Source organism: Rhamphochromis longiceps, linkage group LG10 (genome assembly GCF_057381845.1).
Source record: "Rhamphochromis longiceps isolate RC_006_pf linkage group LG10, R_longiceps_female_GT1.1, whole genome shotgun sequence".
Classification (NCBI taxonomy): Eukaryota; Metazoa; Chordata; class Actinopteri; order Cichliformes; family Cichlidae; genus Rhamphochromis; species Rhamphochromis longiceps.
Window position 1 is genome coordinate 1796570 of NC_140566.1, and position 18537 is coordinate 1815106.

Consider the following 18537-nt stretch of genomic DNA (forward strand, 5'->3'; position numbering starts at 1 on the left):
GAAACTGTAAAGCACTGCGAACAGTAATGTTTCTCAGGCAGGCTGATGATGACATCTCAACCATTGAGATATCAGTTAGAGGGTGAAAGAGAGTTTAATTGGCCAACAGGCGGGGATACTTGAATGTTTTAGTGATGTCTGCTCGCCATGCTATGTAAGAGCATCATTGCAAAAGACAATTTTCCAGGAAGTTCAGGTGGGGCCTTGTTAAATGATTTGCAAAATACTGTTTTCGTGTGCACTAAGGATCGCCTGCACTCTTATCTGAAGGAAGTGAATGTAAGCAAGTGTTTTAGGTGCATTTTAATGTGTTGCTGCTGCAGGTTTATGTGTGTTAACCTTAAATGGTTTTGCATCAGCTGCAAAATAAGATGCTTTATACCAAAAACAAGTTGCCACAAATATGCTACATTTATTATTTATTCCTCATAAGCTGAAATGTATGCATGTGTTCTCACTTTAAATGTGCTTTCTCCTCTTGTATGAGTTCAAGCCTGCATCTGAAATCTTCCTTTTAAGCATTCAGCCTCGTTCCTGAGGACTCAAGGTTGTTTCTCAGTACCGGTGCAGCCAGGAATGGACTTCAGAAGGACACTCCAGCCAAGTCTCCGTTAGAGAACACTCTGGCACCATCGCAAGGACGAAGAACAGCTGTCACCGTTTGTTCTGCTTAGCTGTTAGTGTGATCCCCGCTTTTGAAAAGACGCCACAGCCATCGTGCTTCATTGTGGTCAAATGATTTCTTTCACTGTTTCATTTGCATTTTTATCTTGCAAATAAACCGAATAAAACCACAGCTGTGTTTCAGAGGGTTCCTGTGTGGTAAATGTAGTCGAAACCTCATTTAGTCCGGTTAGCTGCAACATGTGGAAAATGTTGCTCATTCATAACTTTTTCTCACAGTTAACTCCCTGAAAATGAAACCACAGCACATTCAGATTATCTCCTGTCTCATCATTCTCGTAGTAACTAATATCCATATGAACACACTTTAATTTTTTACTCCTGCTTCTATTTCAGTTAATTATTTCCAAACATGCTGACAAAGCTATTAGTTGGAGCTGCAGTCATTTCCAAAAAAAGGAGAAAAAAAGAAAATAAAAATAATTTCAACGCGTGAAACAGAAACTTTGGAGTGAAACATGTGCAGATGAACCTGCACATGTTTCACTCTTCTATCTCAGCTTTCGGCTCCACGGTGGATGAGCCTGGAGCGCAGGGCAGCCATGTCTTTAAGCTAAAAACCTAAATGACCGCATCTACATGCTCACTGCGCAGCGGGCATCAGAGCTGCATCCGGGCTGAGTTCCCTTCACTTCAAGTCTTCGGCTCCTATGTGCACTTGTCTCTCACACGCAGCAGCAGCAGTTTTGTGTGCTGTGCTTTCAAACCTGCGCTTTGAACAGCGCCTTGTTCAAGTTCAACTCAGCCTCTGATGAGCAGCTGAAGTTTAGGCAAAAAAAAAAAAAGACAAACCCCCTACAAGGAGCAGCAACCATGACAGAGTATGTACAAGTTATTAACCCGCATTACACCATTACAGCACGGGTCCTATTTCAAGGGGATATGTCTGAGGTGGCTGCGGGCGGGGGGGTCTGCGCTCAGGTACACGCAGCCAATGAGGGCAGGAGGGAGTGCCCACAACAACCGAGAGGCGGTCCGCGTCGGCACAGACACAGCACACCTTCAGATGGGGATGAAGTAGCAGCGGCAGTCGAGCAACACAGAAAGAGCAGCGTCTGAACCGCGGATCCGGAGGTTTTCTTCACTTGGGGGGGGGACAGGTGACCGACCGCTCCCGCGTCCTTCGGTGGAAATTACTGCTCGTACACCCTCCAGGCACGCGCACCCTCCGATTCCCACAATAGATGTGACTGAACTACATTTCTGTCTGATCATCTAAGCCCGGCACACCAACATGGAAAATGCGCACACTAAATCGGCGACTGAAGTTTTAGACAACTTCGGTGTGAACGAAAACACTGGGCTGACTCTCGAACAGGTCAAAGCCAACCTGGAGAAATATGGACCGAACGGTGAGTAGCTCTGTAAATCATTTCCCTCTTAAATTTGCGGCTCGTGGCTGCTGCGTGTCATGATGTATATCGATTCATTTCCCAGGAAATCCCTCAGCAGCCGTTATATTTCAAGCTGAGGCAGATCGTGCGCGTAAAAAACAGCCCCGTTCCCTCAGGCGCACAGTCAGTGGAAATGTCAGAGGCACATTCATTGATGCTCATGCCCGTGTTGAAACACCTCGCAGCGAGCACATAGAAGCCCCGTCTGGGAAGGAAAGGTGTAATGCAAGCCTGACCAATCCAGCTACATCTGTGTTTGAGTTAGTCCCCCTCCCCGAGGTCGCCTCGTGTCTGGTCTGGTTTGAAGTCATGTCAAGTGGCTTAGTGAGCAGACAGACAGCGCGCTTGTATCTCACCAAAACCAAAGAAGGGTCCACTGACCAAATACCGACACAGTATGCGCAGCTGTGTGAGGACGGGCATCCTCGGCTGTCCTGCAGAGTTCGGGCTTTGGGGCATGGTCTGTGCCGTAAATAATCACACTGAAAATCTTGAACAACCTGTTTTCACTTTCAACAGTGGTTCTTACACAGGGCCTCTACTTTGCAGTTCAAATTACACGATAACAGAGGGAGTAGCTGGGTCAAGTCATGTAACGTTTCAGAGTGACATACTGGACCAGGCCCGGGTTGCCAGGTCTGCCTGTCAAAGCCTCTTTCAATTGAGGCTCTCAGCTGGACTGATGCTGATCATGAGCAAGCCTGTTCAGGTCTACCTCATCGCGTACATGCACCGACACATACTGGTGTTTGCGTGGTTTTGTGTGGAGTTTGGGCCTGACACCAACGCACCTATCGCTCCTGGCCTGTCATTTGCATGTGCTGCCAAGCTGTTGTGCCAGTCGAACAGTAGCCCTTTTGTTGCAGCCAGCCGACTCTACCCAGGGGCTCGTGATGACTTCATGGAAAAAAGCAACGTCTTGCTACAGATAACATCTCTTTCGCTTTGAGCTGTGAACTTCCTGCCTTGTGTGAGCGCGCTGCAGAGAAACACTGGAGGGAGGGAATACCCCCCCTTTTTTTTCCCCCGTTTTTGGGGGCTACCTGCAAAAGGGTTATCATGTGCTTTTTCCCAAGTCAAAGCTGTTGAAAAATGACAGCAGGAGAGTTGACGGGTCTGTTTACTATTTTAGTGCATGTCCCTGCAAAGTGATATACGGCTGCTTAACTGCTGCTTCCCCTCTGCTCGCAAACCACAGACTTTGTAGATGAAGCAAGGGCCTCATATGCGCCTTGCTGTTTTGTTCCAGGCTACGTTGGTTCAAAGCAGCTCGCGGCTGGTATGATTACCTTGCCTCCACTGACATGTGTGCACTGTCTGGTTAGCAGGGGACCCCAAACATGCGAGATCCTCCACTATTCGTCTGAGCTCAGCGTTTGCCTCGGTTTGGAGGCAGATAGGACGTGAAAATGACGCGAGCTGCTGTCCAAGTGTCGCTCCAGCTGTCTGTGTAAGGAGGCACGACACGCTAGGAAGATTACATGATCTGTTTGACTCCGAGATGACACTGTCGTGGGCCTGGTGGGACTTTATCCTCTTGCACTGCCTCTGCTGTTTGAGATGAGACTGTGTCCTGCACTATTATGTCGGTGCATAATATGGAGGTCACAAATAAAGGGAAACCACCATGAGGTTAAATATCGGCCTAGTATGAGATTTTTCCCCTGATTGTGGTGTAGATGGCAACAGGTTCAAACCTTACTGATATTTATATCATCTTTCTTTGTAACTTGTTGCTGAAACGTAAATACAGGTGAGCTTTCTATCAGCACTTTAAACGCGCTCCATCGGAGCAGCCGCCCTCAGGCTTTGTTGGAACATTAGCTCCCACATATGGAGAGAGCCTTTTCTACACAGCAGTCTGTGCTGCAGAAAGGAGGCAGCGGGCCTTTTATTCACACCTTCCGTTTATGGTCTAGCAGCAGCTCGCTTATTTGCAACTCCATTCACAGAGACGCACACTACAGGCATCCAGCTAAACTACTGTTGAGCGCTGCAAGCACCTCAATTTGTGAGACAGTTTATCACTTTCATCATTGTGATGCAGCAGGAGAGAGGAAGTCGCAGGTCTGTCTCTCCTGTGTGTGGGTGCACACTTGTGGTGCTCAGTGATTGTGTGCTGCACTCATTGTTAGGAAGAGTCAGAAAAACGACACGTTTGCTCTCTAAACTTTCTTTGTTTAAAAAACCGACATTTTAAAGTAGCTGACACTCGAATGAATGAACGAGTGTTCATGGCATCAGTCTTCTTCTTAGGAATTGAATATATTAAATGATGTTTAAATTGAGAAGGATTCTTACTCGGAGCATGTTAAATAATTAGATTTCATTCATATCCTCCTGTTTTGGAACAAAGGCCCCTTCTGTGACTAATTTACAGTGTGAGGCTTTTCTATTTCCTTTCTTTATGGGTTCTGTTTTTTCAGTTACTTTGCACAAGTGCAGAGCCTTCAGAATAGCCTGAATGTGTTAGGATGTCACTCGACACTCCCTGGAGTATAGTTGTGCAACATTTACAGGTTAAACAACTTGGTATGACGTGTCATTGCGCCACCATTGCTCCGTGTCCAAAATGACATGCGTTTTCTGGCTCGCAGATGGAAATGCTTCGAGTCAAATTGCCGGTGGCAGCAAACCGAAAGTGTTCGATTGATAAACTGTCATGAATGCCACTGAACTTCTTCTCTTCTTTGAAGTTGTTTGAATTAAAGCGTTTGGTTACTTTCACTGATGGAAGCTGCCTGTTGTTGTTATTCTAAGGTGATTCTGTCTTTATCTAAGCTGTTTCTTCAGTCTGGTTTCTGCCACACATAATAACTACAGCTTCCTCTGGTAGGATCTCGCTCTCACACAGGGCTGTTTCTCTTCCTGTTCTGCAGATCAATATAAAAGCTGCCTGACTTAATCTCTCCTCCATTTGAAATGTGAGAGACACGCTGCTTCCTGCTCCTCCTCTCTGCCGGCACACTCACCATGGCGCTTTGCAGAGCGCGTCTCGATCACTGAAAAGTGTCCAGTTGAGACTTAAACTGCGGTAACAGTGTTGGTGTTGTGTGGGCTGAGAGAAGTTGTAGAAAAGTAATTTGAAGTCTTCGGGGTGTTGAGTCACTTCCCTGTTGTAGTGGCTCTGTGCGTGCCTGCCCAGCTGCCTTCTAAGGGACTGTGATCCTGTTCTAGCTTGTCACTTGTCTCGGCTTCTTCCCTCCCACCCCTGCATGTGTCACTCATCATCAAGCCCTTATGTTAACATGATATTGAGTCATGAGGCTCTAACACGTTGCCTGGATGCTCTGCTACAGCACGGTCCGATCCACAGAGGAGATGCACGGAGTTTGTGTTCCAAAGTGTGGGCAGTATGCAGAGCGTGTGCTGTAGCCTACACTGCCTTCAAATATACCACAAAGAGGTAAAGAGCACATGAAAGTCATTAAATAGCATTCAGAGACGTCCAAGAGCAGCGTGGGTTATGGATAATCAGCTGCATGTCAATTAATGATCATTAGTGGCTGGAACACTAGAACCTAACAGTTGGATCAATGGTTAAATAACAGACTGAATCTAAAAGATGGCAGCAGTTCCCAGTCTGAAAGGTGAAGCCAATGGCCAGCAGGGGGCGCCTCCTCTGGTTTGGATGCTGAAGCTTGTGATCTGAGTAAACACTTTCCTGATGAGTTTGTGATTCTAATCGTTAGTTTCAAGTTTAGTACCGCAGAACGTTCATGTAGAAAATCATTCGTATTGTAAGTAAAACGTGATGAAGCTGAGTGTGCCTACAAGTTGTGATTGCACGCACATGCAACGAGCGTCCTTGCTTTTTGTGTTAATTCCACCCAATGACTGCAGTAGTTTCTACAGTCACCGATTCTGCCCTTTACTAGCAACACTTTATGCACCCATCCATCGAGCCAGCGTCTCAATCACTTATCTGTCTACATATTGTATATAATAAAAAAGAAAATGTCACCATAACCATGCTCAGCTTGCACGTGACCCTCCAGAGTGTGGCCCACAATCCAAACAACGGAGCTGTACGAAGGAAAGGGAAGTACAGAGTGTTGGCTTCACAGGCAGACCTGCTTTAGGAGCTGTTTTTGGCCCTTTCTGAATACGATGGTTAAAACTACCGATCATTTTGGCAAAATAACCACACACTGTTCGAAGAGAATAGTGCATTTATAGCAGTTGTTTGGGGTTCGTTTCAGACGTCGAGAACAATCGTGTCCCTGTGATTATGAGCTGTTAGCAGGTGGGTGTGATGGCAGGATCACAGACATGGCTGAGAAGGGGCTTTTACAATGTTAAGCATATATTCAAATGCTAGGGCACAAGTATTCACACAGCCTATAGAAGTCGCTCAACTAGTTTCAGTGGCCTCCATTGCTTCAGGGTTCACATCAGTGAAGTTGTAATCTATCAGGCACGTGATTGGACAGAAGTGGCGCTCTGGTTTCCAAACCTAGAAGAAACTCTATAAATACACAGATATTTCAGTCTGTCCGTTTGGGGATTTCTGGCTATTTTCCACAGCGTCTTCGTTTGGTGGCCAGATGCCTGTTGAGATGTTCGAAAAATGGTTCTTTGCACAGCTGTGACCTTAAAGAGGAAACTCTGAGCCCTGACGCGATACGGGCTCTTTGCTAATCACCTCAAGCATGTCCTGCTCTGTTGACAGGCCCTCTTCCTTTTCCTCTATAATTTGACAGCAGAGCTGAAGATACTTAGTGGCAATATGTGGGGAAAAGCACTTTATTGGATGCTTATTTAAACTTGCATCTGATGTAGAAAGAGCAGTGTGCAGTGTGCGTGGGGTGTGAACAGTTAGAGAGCAGTGTTCTTTACATTAAGGCCTAAATATAGATGTCGTATCTCTGGTCTTCATCAGCACTTTCACTCTTTCGTGGCTCAGTCGAGCATGGCGTGCAAATGATCGATGCAGTAAAATAAGCAGGACACTTGCATGCGTGCATTTAGAACGTGAGAATGATGCTACAGTTTGATTTTAGCATGCTCTATCTTGTGCAACAACCAAAGGGAAAAAACTTGCTCTCTTTTTCCCTGACCACAGCTTTGATGACGTCAGATACAGTGCAGCCAATGGACAGCTGCAGCGGCCGTTACCCTCAATCTCATGTCGTAACTGGCTCGAAAAGAGGAAAATCTCCACTTTGAAACTAAATTCAGTCTCTCTAATGACGCAGACTTTCAGAGAGAAGCTGCACAAAAGAGCCAATCTCCTTTCAGCTTTGACAGCTGATGGTATTTCTCCTCTGTGGGCTCAGCAGGGGAAGAATCACGACTCTATCGGTTAATCGATATCATCGCAGCTAATGCCAAATTGTATTGAGCAGAACATCCTACGTCCTTTTTGTCCCCACTGTGCATGTTAATATAATTTTCCTTCCACCAAAATGAAACCATTGTTCCAACTTATTTTGACAAAGTTTGTATAATGTGAACTGGGAAAACGTTAATGCTGTTCTTATTCTGCTGTTAGGGAAAACTTGGTCCTTTGTTGCTCAAGAAATCTTGACTTATTCTAACTTTATATTTCAGGATTTTTCCTGAAATATTTCAAAGAACAGCAGAATTTTTGCCGGCAATAAAAACTTTACAGAAACTGAGCTGTGCTTCCACTGATGTTTGAATGCCTGCAGGCTAAAGGATTCACTACTTCAGAAATTGGTCCAATACTGTTTCAAATAACTGAATCAAATATATGTGACATTGAGCCAATTTGGGTTGGCTCAAAATTTGACAAGATGTTGCCAGTTCCAGTAGCAGGAATCCCTCTCTTCTAGCTTTTTCTTTGTGTGGGAATTTGCATTTTGGGGAAAAGCCACATTTTGGCTGGGTCACCAGTGAACATTTCTATGCTTCTCTCAAACTGAGTTGTTGTCACTTCAGAAGTCATCAGACTTTTCCTCTAACTACACGGTCACCATTTCTGCAGCTCCAACACTCTACGACTACTTTCACTGTTTGTGACTAAACAGCTGCTCCCCTCAGCTTTGTTGCGTGCTGCTAAATAGCATTAGCATGCTACACTAGAATCCTCGTGTTCTCATTGGCGTTTAGCTCAAAGCACCACAGTTAGCTTGGCTGTGTTGACTTAATCTTCTTTTGTTTGAGCGGAGCAGCTTTAATCCACTATGAACGATTTCTGGGGCTTAAATGACTGAACATCGGCCGTATGTGAGGACTTGATGTTCTTGTAGTAACTTTAGCATCACTGCTCTTGTTCCTGTGGTAGCAGATCTTTAGGGTTGCCTGGCAGAGGTCAGGGATTCCTAAAGATGGTCGCTGATACTCGCCCACGTAACGTAGTTCGATATGAGCTCCTCAGAATAGGGAAGCCCTCTGTCGATATTTATGTAAAGGAGAGAAACTTTGACATTATCAGACTGCGGATGTCTGTTCTGCAGTCACTTGCAGTGTTTTCTGTGCAGCGGAGATAATGATGTTAGGGTGGAGAATGAAGTACATTTATCATTCACATTTGATACGGTTAATGCATTCAGACCTTTTCCAGTGGGACAACACATTTAGTGGATGTAGGAAGCTATCATTAGGGGTTACCATCATGCTATTTATAGACCTGTTTTGCATTCAGGGTTAGTGGATGGAGCCGAATCCTTCAGCTAGTACACGCCTCACCACACTGCCTCCTTTCTCCTTCACCCCCGTGCTCCTCCTCAATCGATGGGTGACTGTAAGCTGTGTGCTCGGAGGTGTGTCTGCTTGTCTGCATGCTAATGGTGTTTTAGTAGCAGGCCAGCAGTGAGCTTATCTACATGAGAATGTGTGGGGGCTTGGTGCCTGCATGCTACATCAAGGTCCCACTGATTGCATAATAGTTATTCTTGGTCAATTTTGACAGACACTTGCACATTACCTTGTAACGCACTTGTTTTCAAGGAGTCTTCATGAGTCAAGTCGCCATGGTAACTGCTGAAAACTTTGTTGTGTTTGTAGTTTTCACAAGTCAGCCTGGATTCTGGCTTGTTAACACTGCTTAACACACTCAGATGTGATGTTTACTGGGGGTTTTAATGATCTGGCCTGTAATTTGTTAATGGACTCAGAGCAAGGGGGGGGCAGCTCGGACTGTGAGATCCTTTATCGGCAGATTGTTTGCAGTGCAGAAAGAAAGACGGACTGTTTCCTGCTTTGCTTCCTGATGCTCTGAACACAGAGAGCATCTCACTGTTGCTGTTGTTGGCAACTGTCTCCAGGAAGTGTCTCCCTTCTTCTAGGCACTGCTCAGTTTTTCTGTTCTGCGTAAACAGCCTCTTTTATTCATTGTCTGGGCTGGGAGAAGGGAGGAGGAGGTGGGGAGGTGCTGTGGGGACATGAGGAGAGAGGTGAAGTCAGTATTCAGGAATGTGCCTGGGCAAGCCTCGCGTTGACAGAGCCCGGATGACTGGGAGGGAATCCTTGGCAGAGGGAAGCCGGGGAACCCCGTTCAACACCTCCATCTCTTTTCCTCGCTGTATCCCCCACCCTCGTGTCTGTCTCGTCCTTTCAGTCAGCCCGTCTTTGTCTCATGCAGTCGGGTCACAGCCAGCCTGTCTGCCATAAAAACATTATACAACCGGGGAGGCACAGTTATGGGGAAAGAGGCTTATGTCACACTGGTGGAGCATGGAAAACAGCAGAACCCACTTCTCCACATTTCTGCTGCTGCTGGCAGAGTGCACTCAGAAAACCCTTCAGATGGCAGGTTAGAAAAGCTATTCACAGTGACTCATCAGCTATTAATACACAGTCTGAGGAGGGTGTTTTGTGGAGCGGAGAGAGCTGACCACAGTGTGAGGGTCAACCCCCGCAAGATGGTTGTTTTCTAATACAGAAATGCTAACAGATCAGCTGCATGTTTGACCTTATCAAACCTTATCAAGTGGACATTGAAGTGGTGGCCTGTGTGTAGTTTTATTAAAGTAAATAAAGGAGCCTTTTCATCTAATTTGGCATGCTCCCCGGTTGCTTTTAGCATCTCTTCTCCACCTAAAAACACAGTTTATTTCTCTCTGCGCCAGCGAGTGGAAGGAGTGCCGAGGCCTCGTGTCACGGCCTCTTTCCAGTTCCTCTCTACACATTAGACACACGTGTTGCACAGTGTGGTCAGAGCATGCAGAGAAACACGGGGTTTCCACTGCTTAAAGGAGAATGCTGCTATTATTGAGAGCTGCAGCCCACTGCCTTCTAAGTATAGCTGCTTTTCCACAGTCATTCTGTAATGAGGGCTGTAATTCAAGCTTTTACTTATTTTATATGCAGAAAAAGCTTCACTTAAAAGGAGTGGATTAAAGAATAATATTTTTTTTGATTCCCTTAGTCGGTAAGAAAACACGCACACTCTCCTGGAAAGAATTCATAACTAATCCCGCCGAAGCAAACGCGTCCAGTGATGCATCCTCAGGTCGTTTGCTACGTCCGACCTGTTCAGTCGTAACTTTGCACTGGACCCGATATGGGCCCGACAAACACGGCGACTATGCTTTTGTCTCATTGTGGTGACACTGATCAACAGTGCTTGTCAATTGGAGAATTTTTAGAACATGACTGATGTGTTTTCTACTCTTGCCGCTGACTCATGTACGTGGGGGGATGTCGGAATGCCAAAAAACAAACAATTTCTCCTTTGAAATGTTGATTAAGCCTGAAAATGACAAGAAAATGTTACAGAACGGAGCAACGTGCTGAAATCTTGGTGATTGTTTTTGTGGGATATTAGCTCGTGGATGAACAAAAGGGTTTGGTGCAGTAAACAGAATGTGCACCAGTGCTGAGAGCAACCCGTTGCCTTGATAAACTAACACAGATTACCTTTATTATAAAACTAATCTTATTTCTGAACTGAAGTGGCTCATTGGATAGATTCGTTATAATTGCAATCACTCTGTCTAATCTAACTTACACTAGCATCGGGAGCTTTGCTGCCGCGCTCAGAAACAGCATGGAAGCTGCAGGGATTCATGAGGTTGGACGTTTATAACAAAGTTAGTTAAAAAATTTAGTTTAGTTTTGAGCAAAAAAAGTGTCTCCCATACACGACTGTCAGCTTACTGAATAACCTGTTTGCAATCAGCAGTGACTTGATAATGAGGTCAGTCAGAGGTCGCCCGGGCCTTCAGAAATATCTGATTAACAGGCGGTGGGTATGGGTTTCCAAAAGAATATCAACTGAAGTTTTATAACTTGGCTTTTCAGTCTTAGTGAAGAAACGCTCGTCATGAAACATCTGTGAGGTGGCGAGACTGAGTCTGGTTAGCCGTTACATCACCACGAGCAGTCAAAGGTGATTGGTGGTCTGTGGTTCGCTGTGCAAAACATCCCGAGCTGCACTTCCATGAGTGGCTGATCCTAGAATTGGACTTGCAGGTCATCACAACAGTAGACGTGTGATTGCGTCCTGTAGTCCTCGGCTTGGAAAAACAACGGCGTCGCTGTCCTGCCTCACTGCGTGGAGCGTTTAATCATCGTAACCAAGCGGAACAATTCAACAGAGCAATTTGTGCGTGTCCGTGCATCTTAAAGTCACACTGAGGTAATCAAACGTATTAACTGCTCTCTTCTTGTTTTTCTCCTCCGCCTCGGCCCTGCCGATTCGACTCTTCTACGACCTGCACCGCGTGACATCCACAGAGCTCCCAGCTGAAGAAGGTAAATATTGATTTTTACACTGAGCTGTGATCCTCCTCTCTGTGCTTAATGAAGTATCCTGAGCCGGGATCTTTTCTTTCTTTCTTGTTGTTGACTGAGGGGTAATCTTGGCAGTGTCCACTATAGCAGCTACCCACCCATGGACACACAACACTGTAGATACAGCATTGGTCTTGTTTTATCAGTATTAGAGAGCTAATGTCAACACGTCTTTCCAGGACACACGTCTTTACAGCGAGAGCCTTCAACGTTAAATCAAGTGTGATGCATCGAGGTGTGCAATGTGTACTTAAACATTTCAGGCAAGTCCCTGTGGGAGTTGGTGGTGGAGCAGTTTGAAGACCTCTTGGTGAGGATCCTGCTGCTGGCTGCCTGCGTCTCCTTTGTAAGTATGACCCTGCTAATTAAAATGTGTCAGTCTCCATTTTCAGATGTACCGCTCGGGGATCTGAGACCCTAACTGTCCAGGAAGTCGCCACCTAATAGACTGCACTGTTATTCCCCTGTTAGGATTCTGGTTACCCAGTTTGTGTGGAAACGTGTCTGTCGCAGGCTTTTCCACCCAGTGCTGATATGCGTTCAGTGCAGTCTCCTTGCTTGTGCCAAACTGGAAACAAAACTCTCAATCAAAGCTCCCGTTCCCTCAGACTGTGACCCCGGTTGCAGTTTGAGGGAGGTGAAGGTCAGAGAGGGGTGGAGTGGTGCAATCCTCACTGCATAATAACTTTTTCCATCTATTACAGCACAGCACTGGTGACTTGGGATGGAATTGCTCTAGCTGTTTCTGAAAGTAGGAAAACGGCACAAAAACCGACCCAATCTATCTTTTACTGTTTCTTCTGTTAGTGACAAACGCGGAGTGCAGGCGTGGGCTTTGGTGCCATGACTTTGAAGCATGGCTTAAATTTCCTCATGCAAATCAGGCTTTCCTTACTTTTACCAGATTGTTTATAGTGGAACCTGCTCCACTGCTACACTACCCGAACACTTTACAGTGTCACCGTTGCCTGGAGTGGTGTCAGCTCAGAAACTCAAGTTTCCTTGTGACCTGATTCAACTTGAAATCCAAAGTCATCCAGCCCAGAGAGTTGACTTTATTAGAACTCTTATTTCACAGCTATTTTGCTGTTTTGTTGCTGTTTTGAATGTTTCCACTACAACCAGGGTGTGGCTGATTCTCAGTGGACTGAACTTGAGCCCTAATCTCGGACTTATTTGTCTGCTAATTTCAATATATTCAAATTGACAGTATTAGATTCCCTGGTTCCTTTCCATGACGCACCAGTGGGAAACTGGGCAAGTTGGGACATTTTATAAAATATGCTATTAATGTACAGCAAATAAATGAGGAACTGAATTCACAAACAGTTAGTTATGCACCAGCTTACAGTTACAGACTGTGCAAAAGCCTCATTTCTTTAGACTGTGCTTGGAGAATGGGTGCAGCAGTTTATTGAACTGTGCAAACAGGCATGGAACAGCTGGAAAGTCAATATTTGGTGTGTGCGTCTTTATTCTTGAACAGCCTGAACTCTTGAAGTGTTCTTGTACTTTTCTCTGGGTCTCTTGAAGGCTCTTCTTTGGATCTCGGCTGCTTTTTCTTCTTTTCTCTGTCAAGATGAAAACTGAAAACTGCATCTGGATCCAACACCACTGCTGCCCCAAACCCTGACGCAGCCTCCACCATGTAGATATCGACTCCCTGTCGGACGATTGACATTGACGATGATTTCAGCCCAAAAAATGTAAACTTGGATCCGTGGCTCCATCAGACGTTGCCACTGATTCTCAGCTCAGTTCCTGTGTGACGTGGCATACCTCAGCCTTTTCCCCTTCCTTATAAAATGCTTCGTGACATCCACCCTTCCACTGATGCCGTTCCCGATGAGGCTTCAGTGAACAGTAGGTGGATCAACTGAAGATGCATTTTTCCTGTTTATCCATTTCTCAAGGACGTGACTTTCACATACTGTTCATCTGATGGATGTTAGGCAGAGAGATGTAGCCTGATATTAGGATACATCAAATGTGCGATAACGATGTTTCTGTGGAAGTTAAGAAAGTATTGTTTGATGCTTGCACACATCAGCATTTGTAAGTGGAAGTGAGCGAAGGTCATTTCCATCTTTCTTTTCCAGTGAGCTTCATTGTGTCAGTGATGACACGCTTCCTGTTTTGCAGTGTGTGTGTATTGAAATGAGGTGGCAGCAGCACCACGGTAGTGTAATAGTAGTGACTCAGCATTATGTCACAGTGCCTGTCAGCACAAAGGCAGCTGGGGGCACATTTAAAGTAAAAGCAGCAGATATCTGTTAAAGTAACTGAACCCTGTGACTCCTCAGGAGCTGCGCAGTACTGTCACACAACAAAGCTGAAAATGTTTTCTCCGTCTGGGCTGAGCTTTTTAACCAGCTGCCCGAAGCCCTGCTTTTCCACTATGCAACCACTTCAGTGCTTTCCATCCACCGTTTGCTCTTCCTGTCATGTGGAGAGCGATGTGTGGGTCACGCATCACCAGGTTCCACACGGCTCCCGCGGCTCTCAGACACGCCCGGGCTCGTCTTGGAACATAAACGCATCCTGTTGATGATATCGCAATAATATAGTGATATGACATTTTTCTGTCGTGGACGGTACGGCACAGCCCTCCCTGCCACCTCTTCTTTTGTCTTGCACTCACCCGGCACACTGCACAGCATGCCGAGGAAATTACTTTATTCCTGACTGGACTGAAAATGAGCGGAAAGGCAGACAAAGGAAACTATGAACGACCCTCAGACAAAGTCTGGCTCATTGGAAGCACAATATAAAGAAAGGAGGTGACGCGCAGAAGGCCACACTACACGACGTTCCATGAGTTCTCCTTTCTGATCAATATGATTTATGAATAAGGCTTTTCTGAAACTCTGTGGCATGTCGCTGTGTGTGTGGGATCTGAGGAACGCGAGCTGTATGCTGATGTTGGTGATGGAGCATGAGTTTCCAAACCCATCAGTGAAACTGAGCTTAATTTTGTCTCAGACTGCCAAATGCATGCAGTGAAATTTCCACCAGAATCCCTCAATAAGTTCAAAAAGCCAAAGAAATCTCCAGCTTTTGAACTCCTGCTCGCCGTGAAGGTGGGCGTTGGTACTCGGTCCGCTCTCTGAACGCGTCCTGGTTTTTTGAGCCATCCATACTCGGAGGACTGACATTGGTGCCCTCCACTCTCCGCTCAGACAGGAGGGAGATTTACCGTCCCACACGATGGGGAATGATGAGCTATCGACCGAGCTCGGGCTGCCGTGACGTATACGCTGGCTCTTAATACTCTGCAGAGAAAATTGTCCTCTGTCTTTGATAAGTCCCATCAGATAATCGAAAAATAGATCCACTTTACCCACTGCTGTCTGTGCTGCTCTCTGCTGCAGTCATTTTAGTTTCTACTCTCACCAGTGATAAAATAATGTGAAAACTATTCTCTGTTCCTCTGGGGTATCTTATTGTGTTATTATTTTATAATGAACCATAAAGGCACGATGTAGTCTAGAAACAAACTGGACATACAGTGCATGTGTAAAGACAGCTTTAGGCAAAAACCTACAGCTCAGCTGTTGGGTGACTGTGCTTTTGCCACAATAAACTATATCTGGTAAAAAACGATCACAAATATCAGAGTGCAGGGATGTTTTTCATCCTTAAGCTGCCTGACGCACACAGACGTGTCTTTAAAGACTAATAGATACTGAGTGGTACTAAATGATAAGTTTAGTTTTTTCAAAGTTTCTACAAAGTTAAATATGTGTTTATTAGTGGATAATTGTTTCCCGTGACCACTGATGTGAAGGGCAGCCTGTTTAAGAGTCTTTATCATTTTATAGTTTCAGCTGTTTGAATAATAATAATGAAAATTTCACAGTTTGAGACAAAGATATAAACCATGTTCTAAGTCTGCATTCATCAGGGAGCTGTGGACTGGACGTCGTGTGATGTTGGTAGGCATTTGTAAAATGTCACACAGGTAAATGAGCAAACTATGTTTTCATAAACACAGTTCAGTCGCAGATATGCTGTGAATACAACACTAGGTTAAAAAAACACAGCTTTGACTTCATCCAGTTTGTTCTTTGTAATCCTAATCATTGAAATTACTCAGTGATCTCATAATTTATTGAGTTTTTATCACCCTTGCTTGTCATACATCATAATTATGCTCTGGGCAAGGCAGCTACATGTTTTTGCCATTACTCGGTGTGCACAACTTACCCTTCATTTGATGTAATCTTGGACTTGCAAAACCTGCAGAGTGAAGTGAAGAGCACAGTCTTCTGAGAAATGCACACGAGAGTAATTACAATCATGAATCCACACAGATATTGTTTAAAAAAGTAAAGAAGACAGCTTTTTCTGCCGGGTGTGAGAAATATTAGCTTTTCCCGTGATTTCATTGCACTGTGCTGTACCTCGCTGTTGCAGTCATTTGCAGCTTCTAACTGCAGAGAAACAGGCTTGAACCCTCGGGCCATTTCCCAGCCTCTCTGCTTTCAGTGCCTCGGTTGTTAATAGTACAGGCGGTGAGCAGCCCTCTCCTTTCCTGACTTCAGATACACTGGAGGTCAGAATATTACTGCAGTCACATAAAATAAAAATACAGAGGAAATATCCTTACTTTTAGTATCATTAACTTTCATAAAAGGTTTTATGGAAGTGAGTTTGATGTGGCTTTGATGGGCGTGTTTATCGAGTCTACAAGATTTTCAACTGCTTTCAAAAAAGTATCGTAGTCATGCCTTCAATGATAGCCAAAATGAATGTTCAAACTGTTAATAAAAAGGATTGCCATGGCACAAAATAATTGAAGGATTGAAACAATTTGTAGTTCAAATAACTGGATAAAGTGAGCTAGTTGATAGCTGGTTAAAGTAATAAACCAGTAGAAGATGATTAACTAGCTAAACTTTTAAGGTAAATAGCTAAATGTGAAACTCAAAGTAGCGGATAAATATTTTGAGTGGTGGTTTGGTCTATTTCAAAGACATGAGATTGAATTTCCAAGTTAGGAATCTCGTGTGAATGTAAACTTGCAGTGAGCGTGAGTTTATCTTGTAGGACTGTCTAAGGAACCTGAAACCAAAAGATGCTAAAGGCTACACAAGCTAACCTTTAAGTGATGACTTGATGAATCCTGCTTCCGGGCCCAAACTACTCTGCATTTATTAAGTCTGTTGTGTGTTTAACATGTTTTAATGCTTTGTATCTTGTTCTATTTAATCTCAACAAGCCTCTAAAAACAGTCAGTGATCACTGTCGGCCTCTCTCGGTTTTTATTACCGCTATTCATTTTAAAGCTCAGTTTTTAAATCCTTAGGATGTAACTGCAGCCCATGCAGCAGTATATTAATGACTAACCTCGTATTGTGGATGGATTATCTCAGTTGTTCTCCTGACTGAAGTTTGGTCCGTTTACAGCATCCTGCCATGCGATTGCATTTGTCTCTAACCATCAGGAACCCTCACGTTAACTTTTATCCAGTGGAAAAAAAGTTAGCATTCATCCTCCAGCTTCACTGTGTTTATGCTAACATAGCTGTGTTGCTAGCGATCACGCAGCACATCATTTTAAACCAGCTAGCCCAACTTCAGTAACCCTACAAACGTCACTGCTGTTTAGTTTTCTGTCTTCATTTATGTTGGAAGTGATAGCAGAGCTGTACGTTTGAATTTGTTTCAGAAGTCTCTCTGTCAAAACATGCTATATTATGTTTAGATGGAAGCTAGCGAGCTAACTTCCTGCTAACTTCTAACTTAAATGTAATAAATTCTGTTTTCATGGATGCCTGGATGTTAAACTTAATTGTTACACCTGGTAAAGCAGCAACACTGATGATTTTATTAAAGATGAAAGAATTTAGACAGTTTTTAACTCTCAGTGATGCCGCAGTGATCGCTTGACTTATGGACCTGCAGCAGATTTTGGACCCGGAAACGGCTAACGTCAGACTTAAAGACAGGATAGCACAGGCCCACTCAAACAGTGACAGCTGCTTTGTTCAAATACTGCTTCGTTTTATTTGTCCTGATTTTATGATTTTGTCGCACCGAGCTTCTTCTGAAAATGTACGCGAGCTAACATAGGTTTTAAAGAGTGCTAGTTTATTATGTTGGCTAAGCTAATTTGTACTGTATGTTCGTATAGGTGTTAGCTCTGTTTGAAGAAGGAGAGGAGACAACCACCGCCTTCGTAGAGCCGATTGTTATTCTTCTTATCCTCATCGCCAATGCTGTTATTGGGGTCTGGCAGGTGAGATGTGTTCTTCGTCCTGTGTCTCTTTTCAGAGTGTTCATTCGATTTGGTCTTCACACACACAGGCTAACAAAGGCTAGTAGTAGTTGATAAACATGCAGTAGTAGTTGATAAACATGCAGCTGTTGCAGAATTCACACACGTATGTGTGTGTGTGTGTGTGTGTGTGTGTGTGTGTGTATATATATATATATATATATATATATATATATATATATATATATATATATATATATATATATATATATATATATATATATATATAAAAAAAAGCTGCAACCACCAAGTACCTGCAGAGGGTCAGGCAAGTCCTGAGGAGTCAGCTGAATGGTAAGAACAAGATCCGGGCCATCAACACCTATGCCCTGCCCGTGATCAGGTACCCTGCTGGGGTAATAGGCTGGCCAAAGGAGGAGATAGAAGCCACTGACATAAAGACAAGAAAGCTCCTTACCATGCATGGAGGGTTTCACCCCAAGTCCAGCACCCTGAGGCTGTACGCTAAGCGGAAGG

General features: G+C 44.5%; 1 protein-coding gene across 1 annotated transcript in view; it reads left to right on the forward strand.

The window, feature by feature from the left end:
* The first annotated feature begins 1672 nt into the window (after window positions 1-1672).
* The window catches only part of atp2a3 (ATPase sarcoplasmic/endoplasmic reticulum Ca2+ transporting 3), a 47031-nt gene continuing 30166 nt past the window's right edge, over window positions 1673-18537 (forward strand). Inside the window, exons 1-4 of the mRNA XM_085419819.1 lie at window positions 1673-2036; window positions 11724-11741; window positions 12044-12126; window positions 17917-18021. Coding sequence (XP_085275945.1) covers window positions 1919-2036; window positions 11724-11741; window positions 12044-12126; window positions 17917-18021 — 324 coding nt within the window. The 5' untranslated portion in view covers window positions 1673-1918. The remainder of the gene's footprint in view (window positions 2037-11723; window positions 11742-12043; window positions 12127-17916; window positions 18022-18537) is intronic.